At 36.8% G+C, this 10,051-nt stretch overlaps 1 protein-coding gene across 1 annotated transcript; it reads right to left on the reverse strand.

The window, feature by feature from the left end:
• Nucleotides 1-494: 494 nt before the first annotated feature.
• Nucleotides 495-3,468, reverse strand: rgs16 (regulator of G protein signaling 16). The gene is made up of 5 exons (XM_048200063.1): nt 2,747-3,468; nt 2,467-2,547; nt 2,287-2,348; nt 1,821-1,987; nt 495-1,682 (listed from the first exon to the last, which is right to left on the reverse strand). Exons 1-5 carry the CDS (start codon nt 2,818-2,820, stop codon nt 1,440-1,442), a joined length of 627 nt encoding a protein of 208 aa, XP_048056020.1. The 5' UTR covers nt 2,821-3,468; the 3' UTR covers nt 495-1,439.
• Nucleotides 3,469-10,051: the final 6,583 nt, after the last annotated feature.

The raw sequence follows: 10,051 nt of genomic DNA on the forward strand, positions 1-10,051 counted from the left end.
TATGGCTGCTCGTTATCAAATGTATTTCCTCTTTCTGAACTCCAGTATTTGATTTTCTGACTGGGTGATGAACTTTCTCATTACTGTCAGCAGGAACGATGTGGTTTAATCTTGAGCTGAGAGAATCATGTGGACAGATTTGCAACCGGGCCCAAACAGTTGCCTTGGCAACTGTGTAAACCTACACTTCAGGCTGCTCGTGGCTTGTGGGCATTGATGGTTAAATATGAAACACAAGCTCAGTCTGGCCAGTCATGTGCATAACAAGCCTGTTTTCCTCACAGTGGTGAAGCATCTGTGATATATCTGTGCACTGGGGCCTTACATTTTCGCTGTGTCCACATTGAATGAAAACAGCCTTTTTTTTTTTTTTTTTTGTCAGAATAAACATGCTATTTAGATTTGAGTCTAATATGACTCATAAACATATCAGCTTGTTTTTGTTTTGGCCTATAAGTCTTAAGTAAAAAGTGAAATCACACACACACAAAATGTGAAAGCACATTATTTATTTAATGTCAAAATTTTATTCAATTGATTTGAACATTTATTTAACAAAAAACACTTATAAAACAAAAATAACTTAAAATAAATAGTTAGCACACCAACTTTGAACATTCTGTGCCTCATAGCTGCCCAGGCAGATTGTCAATTACATGGTGCTACCTTTTTTTTTTTTTTTTTTTGCACCATTTTAAAACCACGTTTTTTCATTATATTATTTTATTCTTTAAATTAAGATACCATCACTGTACCATGGTACCTTTATTTCCACTTTAGACATTCTACAATCTATAAGTGACTGCAACTACAAGTCAACTAACTCTCAATAGAGTATTAATAGACTGTAGTAGATTATTAGTAGACTGAGGTTAAGTTTTAGGGTTCGAGTTAGTTGACGTAGTTTCAAAGTTACTTATAATCAGTAGATAAAGTGTTATCAGATATTAAGCAGACAGTCTACTAATACTCTAATGAGAGTTAGCTGACATGTAGTTGCAAAGTTAAGTATAGTTAGTAGAATGTTTAAAGTGGACTATCAATTTATTTAAAAAAAAAAAGGATAAATAAATTAAGTAAATGAATGCATTAAATAACCAAAAACACTTTTCTCCATTCTATAAACTTTACAAAATACATAATTTGCTGAAAGTACGCTATGTGCTTTTTGGCCCATGCATACTTCAGTAGAGTCCATCAGCATCTCTTTTGTGCCGAGTACAGGTATACTTTCTCCACCAGTAGCCTTGCTGTTCCCTCTTTTGGACAATATTAAAGGGGTCTGGGAATGCAGTGATAAAATCTGACTCCATTACATGGTTCTCTTCATCTCATGGCACTCCGACTGCCTCAAGCAGCCTTTTTTAGGATCCGCACCGGTCCCTTCCACTTCTTGCCGAGCGTCCATCTTTTCTAGAGCCAAAATGCGCCTACGTTTTTCATTTTGGTTCTTCTTCTTCATGTGGTGGTTTGATCGCAATGGCCTTTTTGGATTTCGCCTTGGTGCTCTTCACCTTGAGCTGGTTGACTAGATTTCGGTAGGCGGCGGATCGGAGGAATCGGGGATAACAGTCCTTTTCCATTAAAATATAGATGCGGTACTGGGCCATATCGAAACAAGATGCCGTGGGGCTTTGCAAGTTGGCTTGAGTGATGTCTCGAGTCTCGTAGTCGATGTTAACCTGAAATCAAATGGGAAGTGAATTCAAACATCCATAATATACAATATATTTAAAAAGTAGTATGTTTGTTTTGAAGTGTTAAGTGTTGATTCTTTGTAATTAGTTGTGGAATTTGAGTGACTCATTTGATGGCTTTACCTCTCTAGGGGCTTCACTTCCAATGAACTCCTCATAGATCCTCTTTGCTTTGGATGGCATCTTAGTCGCAGACTTTGTGCTTTTGAAGTCCTCACAGGCCAGGTAGAAAGCAATGTTTTCTTCACTAAACTCAGACACCAGGAAAGATCTGAATGCATATAGTCCATCTGAAATGGGGTTAGAGAGAAAGGATTAGTTGTGTAACGTGTCTCATCAGATTAAAGCCCCCCACGCAGACACATCTGTGCACCGCAGCCCCATTTCCATCTTCTAAATATAAACCATAGTATAACGGAAACAGTCTTTTTTTATGTTATGTTGTCATATATCGCAAGGCTGCTTTTTACCTAATTCCATCATTTTTCTATATCATAGTTGTGCCATTTAATCATAATAATTAGTTTTACCTCATAACCTTTTAATTGTAAAACGGTTTCATCTTTAACAATACACAATGTGAACTTACGTTTGCTGGACAGGAGCTTCTCAAAAGACTCTTTCCACATCAGACATTCCTCCAAGGTCAACCTGCAAAGATGTCAGCCAGTCAGAAGAGAAACAGTAGGAGACTATACAGTCTTTATTATGCAAAAAGAAACATGTTATGAAACACGCAGGAGCCAGTGCATTCAATAACTGTACTTACCTCGGTTTTCTATATCTGCATAGGCTGCTCAAGTCTTGCCTCTGCAGAAATCCACCTACGCATGCTTTTAATCTTTTGGCCCTGATGATTAAAAAAGCCTTTATTTAATACACAGCATATGTACGTTTTTGTAATATATGCGATCACAACAGGATTTAAAAAATCCCTTTCTGATATTATATAAAAGAGTACAGGTTAATGTTTAAGCATTCAAATGATTTAGCATGCATAAATTATTAAGACAAAAAACACATGAAAAATAGAAATATGAGCATCATACCTTTCCAGGCAAGTGTTTGAGAGCCCTGTTATTCCTCTGCACATTATAAAGCCGGAGGGGAAATAAACATCCATTGCGCAGTATGGTCTCTAAGAAAAAATTATCAGCAGTGTGTCTGCAGAGAGGGAAGAGGGAGTTTATATAGAGCAGGAAGCAGAGTGTCATCTCTCCTTTCAGCCAATCATAATCAAGTCCTCTCTACACTAATGTACTGTGCATTTGTGTATGTGAAATGTCAGGAAAGTCCACAGTGATGGTAATGTTCACAAGTGTGGTTAATGAAAGCGCTCCAATTTAAGTCATTTTAGTGTCCTTTTGCACTGCTCACACACTGTTCCAGAAATATAATTATTTGAAAAGCATAAATACAAAAAACAATGTCCCCAACTCTGAATCTTTAGAGGGATGCTGGTAGAGAGTCGTGCAGTACGTGAATTACCAGAAATGTATTTTCCTGTATATGATTTTGGTGGTCTCTAATTATGTTCATCACATAGACAAAACAATAAAAGATTATGGAAATACAGTTGGCTTAAAAAATAATCAAATCTCTTGTTCAGTATTTTTTCTGTGTGGTTCAATTAGCAACAGGAAATGTTTGCCTTATCATGCACTGTTGTAAACGACTGATTGACTAAAGAATATGAAGATGTTTTTAATTTTTTTAATATATTTTAAATACTTTAAAGTGTTAGTTCACCCAAAAATGAAAATTCTGTCATTTATTACTTACCCTCATGCCGTTCCACACCCGTAAGACCTTCATTAATCTTCAGAACACAAATTAAGATATTTTAATTGAAATCGGATGGCTCCGTGAGGCCTTCATAGGGAGCAATGATACTTCCTCTCTCAAGATCCATAAAGGTACTAAAAACATATTAATCGGTTCATGCGAGTGCAGTGGTTCAATATTAATATTATAAAGCGACGAGAATATTTTTGGAGCGCCAAAAAAAAAAAAAAAATAACGACTTATTTAGTGATGGCCGATTTCAAAACACTGCTTCAGGAAGATTCGGAGCACACTGAATCAGTGTGTCGAATCATGATTCAGATCGCGTGTCAAACTGCCAACGGCTGAAATCACGTGACTTTGGCGCTCCGAACAGAAGACTCGATACAAGATTCAATGTGCTCCGAATCTTCCTGAAGCATTGTTTTGAAATCGGCTATCACTAAATAAGTCGTTATTTTGTTTTTTTGGCGCTCCAAAAATATTCTCGTCGCTTTATAATATTAATATTGAACCACTGTACTCACATGAACCTATTTAAATATGTTTTTAGTACCTTTATGGATCTTGAGAGAGGAAGTGTCATTGCTTCCTATGGAGGCCACACTTCTTCGTACTTCGTTTAGGGGTAAAACGAAGTTCGACATGCGTGACCAGCGATATACTGTAAACGAACATCTGACACCGCCCACACTGCTGAGAGTGACCGTTAGATGAATATGTAAATATGTGCTGTATGCTTTCTTCTCAGTAACAAAATAAACACAACAAAAATGAGAAAACAGCAAGCATTTATTATATAAAGCATAAGAAAAGCGTCTGATCATAACAACATATGTTAGATTTCGATTTCGTTTGAAGTATACCGAGGCCTTAACTGTCACATCCTTTGGATTTTCCTGGCGAAACCGGCCCAAGTCCTTCACATAAAAATCAGTCTCCAAGACAACTTAGGAAGTCAGGGAATGTCTTAAAAGTTTCGTTACAAGCTGTTCACATGTTGGCAATGCAAAAAGCGATTAATAGGCCTACATAAAAATTCTCACATATGGCTTATTTAATAAAGTAAAAAGATGAGCTTGAACTACACAACAAACAACTAACAGTGATTATACATTTCCTAGTATTATCTGTAAATCAGAAAATACTGATCTCTGCCTTAAGCATGAACCTCACTGAACATGGGCATGACCGCTTTCTTAAAATAAAAAGGCTTTTCTGTGGGCATTGTAATGTTTGTTAGACTACAGGTGGATTAAATTTCTGAATGTATGGCCTTACCTTAGTACCGAATTGCATGATATTGCATGGAATATTATGCAATATATAGATTTTTTTTAAATTAATGTTATTGTTTAGTTATTTTTAGTAATTGCTGATTAAACTAGCAGTTGTAAGCCAGTTCCAAACTGCTGTATGATGTGACACAATCACAATCAGAACATATTTGTTGTTTATAGAGAATATTTCCTGCTTTTATCATAAGTTAAACATCTCGCTTCATTGATCCACAAGCCGTGTCATGACAGCCGTACCTAACTTGATCAAGCTGTGCTCAGAATGAGGAACATTTGATTAGGTTTAATATCTCAGAATGATATATTACCTGAGGGAATCCCATCTCGGATCAATAACTTATGATGTCATCAGACATCAAGGTCTTTCTCTCGCCCAACATGACACTTGGGATATAAAAGACCACAAATCTGGTTGAATGAGGACAAGGGAACTTCTGCATCATTTGGCCTTGAGATCTCTGTGTCCGCTCTGATAGAAGGCATTCACTTTCACCCCACTGCCTGGAAGCAATTTTTCAGAGACGTGGAAGACATGCAGAGGGGAAAATAATCTTGTTGTTCACAGCTTCTTTTTCTCTCTTACAGATAATATGCCTCGCATAAGGGCAATTACACCATCACAGAGAAGTTTTCATGAGTAGAGCAGGATGAAACCCTTTAGCTAGGTCTCTTCATAGAGATGGTAGTGGGTGTCCCACTGGTGCACCACGAGAACAGGAAATAAGGAAGGTGCAATTGAGTGGAAGCACCTTATATGACACAGTCAATCAATCTTACCTCAGGGTGCTGCTAACTCTTTCATTGTTAAAGGTGCAGTTAGCGATTTCTGAGAATCATTGTTGAACACTTGATACTTGAAATCAACGCAAACAAACACACCCCTCCCTTCATTGCTCCACCCTAAAAATCACGAACAGACAATGCAAGAGTGGATGTCTCTTTATCATACAAGAAGTGATGCAAAATAATGCTTTGCGAAAAATAAATCGAAGATGGTGAACAAGGAAGAATAAAAAATGAACATATACAGTACACGAGTATATACAAGCAAGAGTTTGTTGTTTGTCGCCAGCAGCACACACTCAAAACCAATGTTTCTCACATATGGAGCAGAAATAATGCAACCTCCATTTTCAGGCCTTCGTGCTTAGGTCTCTCCAGAGCTGGAAAGCTTTTCTAATATTAACGTCGGTCCTAAAGCTCTTGCCTGATCATAACCCTTCTTTTTCAAGTGATATTCCTCTGACCTTTTATAATGTCTCTCAGCCATCTATCTTTCTACAATTTTTCTTTAAATGTCCATCTTGCTCACTCTGTCTCCTCCCCCATCATGATTGTATACGCCCCCTACTGTTGATTGGCTACAAATGTGTTGTGGTGCTCGGTCCAATCAACAGTGTTTTTCAGAAATCGCTTACTGCACCTTTAAAGTCCCTGTAAAGTCAATTCTGAGAATTCTTTCTAAACACTTTGTAAATGTTACAAATGTATTGCTGAAACACATTACAAAGACTGTGAATTGTGTAATGCTTAATTGTGAAGTTAGAGCGTTAAACAGTTTTTCACCAAGTGTCTGCTCAGGATTTTTTGGGCGGAGCTAAAACGGGGGTCTGATGACGCACTTGGACCCCCGAGCATAGCTCCTCCCCTAACACTATATAACTGTCGATGACGCACCGAGCGTGGCGCCGCCTCTAACTCTACGGCGGTTCACTCGCTCAATCTCGAGTGTCATTACAGTTATACAGCCCTTTGCACATTTAGCTACTAATGCCTTCGTCACGCAAATCAAATGCATATTACATGGTTGTTATAATATACAATATGCTCGGTCTCCTTATTTAAATTTCCTAAAACGATGATATGAAGGATTCTAAAGTGATCGTTCTACACCGGATAATTTTACAAATTTTCATCAGACAGCTGGGATTCACAGATAATCCGCTGTTTTTGGTGAATGTGACTGAACAGACCTCGGCCCCCCTCCCGCTTCGGCCTTCCTACCGTCCCACCGATTACCGATGATATATGGGGCCGGACAGAGTCTCTCCCGTCCCGGCCTTCATCCTCCCGTCTCGCAGAGCCGTCATTTGTCGACTCGACAACAGTCGGCAGTTCGTGCCCACCAATGAGTGTAAGTTGCCGAGTTTGCTAATGTTATAATTAGTAGGTAGTCCACAGTAACTCTACTAAAATTTGCAACCCTCTAAATGATTCTTTTTATATGCATCAGTATGTTTGACTCATTAGACTCCAGTCAGTTGAGACTGCAGCTCTCGCGAGTGGGCGTGGTTTCATCACCGACAGCGGGCACGCCCCCAGCGTTTGAGAGCAGAGAGCGCTGCCTATTTTTTCGAGATTTTGATAACTTATTTCATTTACTTGCAGATTTTTTTAATCATTCAAATTTGGCTGGGTGGTTAATAACACATTTTTCTGCGGTGTGACAAACTCAGAACACATACTTTAATGACTTTACAGGGACTTTAATGAAGAGATAACACATGACACAATAATCAAAGTACATTCATCACATTTCTTTCTGATTTTGAAATTATTTCAGGAAGTCAGGATGGAAAGCACCATCCTCTTTATTTTAACATGAGTTACGGAAACACTGGGAAAGTAGGCCATAAAGGCAGCTGTAACCAAATTTTTCATTTTTGTAAGCCTTCTTCTTCAGACCGTGACTTCTGTGTCCTCCAAATGACAGAATTATCATGATAAGAACGATTCATCCTTGAACAGTGGATACTTGTTTTATTGGAATGTTGCATATTTTTAGTCCTAGATTGTATTTTTCCATCACTCATGATAATTTTCTATTTCAAATGATAAAGTCAAAACAGTATATATATATATATATATATATATATATATATATATATATATATATTAGATATATAGATAGATAGATAGATAGATATTAAGAAGTTCCAGTAATTATACTTGAAATACAGAAATTTCTCATGATTTCTTATACTATTTTTCTTGACAAGATGACAGTATCTGCTTAATTTATGATTATGAGCTAAATGTTAAGTGTAATTTTATACAATAGACATATATTATACACTCAGTGCAAATTGTGAAATCATGTACTGTATTTGCCATTATATTATGTTTACCTTGAATAAAAGCCCACTAATATTTCTAGCTCACTTGTTATGCTACGATTAGTTTCCTGGCAGTACGGGGAGAAAAAACAACACACTCACAGCACAGTGCAAATCTCTCGCTCGAGGTTCCTGTCAGCTGTAATGCTCCTAAGGTGTAATGAATTAGCCCCGAGACTCAGTGAGTGGGGATTTTGTCCGGGAATCCACCTACATCAGCTTATTATTGGTAAAGGCCAGGCCTGTGATGATTCCTGGCATTACTGTTTTGAAAACCTTGAGTATTGGCTAGTACTCACAAACCACAGTACACTAGTATAGTATTAGAACAGTTGAATAATGAAACTGTGCAAGGCCTTACATGCTACATGCTCAGTTTATCCTCATTTTAGATATGCTACATATAAACTTGCAGGTTATCTTACTGAAAATGTCATATTGATACTAGCCATGGACATTTACATTAATTTAATTATTTAACCTTTTAATTAAAATTATTTAATTTAACTATTTAACATTAACAGCTCAACAATGAATGATTGTTTGCTCAAAGCAAAAATAACCATTATGACACATTTTTCCCCCAATAGCCATGCTATTCAAATGAATGAATGAATGAATGAATAATTTATGTGAATTGTGAATAGATTAATATAATTACTAAGTAATGGCACAGGTTTCTGTGATTTAATCATGATTAATCACACCTAACATTAAAATTTGTAATCATTAATGTAATATATTTATATATTTATAATATGTAATAAATATATTGAATCCTCAAATTAATGTAGAATCTCCATAAAAAAGTAATTTTAATGATTAATAATTTAATAGAAACTTTTTACTAAGTACTATCAAGGCTATTGCCAATGTTAATACCTTTTTAAAATGGATTTTCTTCCAAACGTTGAGGATAAAATGAGTAACTGTAGCTATTCAAAAAAAATATTTGAATCATATTTAATATTTAATAGGCAAACTGCAAATTATCAGATGACTGTTTTTGTTTAGATCTATCATTAACAACAATCACAGAATATGATCAGTCTTACATCAGCTTGTTATTTCATGAACTGATGGATGGATGGATGGATGGATGGATTGATTGATGATGGATGGATGGATGAATGAAAGGATGGATTTAGCTTTGCTAACATAAACAATTCTCAAATAAAAATGTGCAGTCATCTATAGCTTATATATCCCATTTTTATTGCTTTTATATGTTTTTATAATTCTTGTTAACTACAAGGGCCTGTTCTGGAGAAAATGCACCGATATTCAGCTGATGTGATGTCACATTTTCTTTTAACAATGCATGATCATCTAGTGAGAAGCACGTCCTGATTTTGCAGAGGTGGATGCACTCCCGGGTCAACATATTTTGTTGATTCATGGAACAACATCAACCAACCAATCAGATTTGAGGGACAAGTTTACAGTTTATTTCAGTTATGTTAGTTTAGGCTTACAACCAATGTTAGGTGCTTCTACATCTGTGTTATTCACCTATCATTTCCCTCTGATTTTAGGGATGACTTATGGTTAGGTTTAGGGGTAGGGATATTGTTATGGATATTGATAGGATTACATTTTTGGACAGGAATGTTGTTCCAGGATCGACAAAGATGTTGATCCAGGAACATGTTGCACTTGATAAAATCAGGTTCTGCATACCGCACAAGGATCAAAATTATTGCCATACTAGGCTACAATAGAAAGCACACGCCATAACTTTTCATCATCACCTCTAAACAAGCAGCACCCAATGCATTCAGCTGTAATGGTGAGTTTTAGAAAGATCATTTTGACAATTTGAACAATGGAATTCTTAAAGAAAGAGAAAAGGCTGTAATTAACCTGAGCTTCCACCTGAATGGTTCCCCTTCTTCTCTCATGGTAACAGAGGCTTTACATTGCTTTGATAGGGAGGCATGTGTCTGAGGCTTGTGAATATATTCGTGATGCCTCCAGGGAGGACTTTGCCCCAGGCCAGCAGATGTTCCCTCTGTCTTAAACTGTGTTCAGGGAGCACTGATCTGAAGGGGTGGAAGATCTAATTATTCCATCTGGGCTATAGCCCTTGGAACAAACCAAATTAGCCAAGGGCTTCACATATGTGTGCTGAAGAGCTTTTATAGCATTTACAATC

Source organism: Megalobrama amblycephala, linkage group LG8 (genome assembly GCF_018812025.1).
Source record: "Megalobrama amblycephala isolate DHTTF-2021 linkage group LG8, ASM1881202v1, whole genome shotgun sequence".
Taxonomy (NCBI): Eukaryota; Metazoa; Chordata; class Actinopteri; order Cypriniformes; family Xenocyprididae; genus Megalobrama; species Megalobrama amblycephala.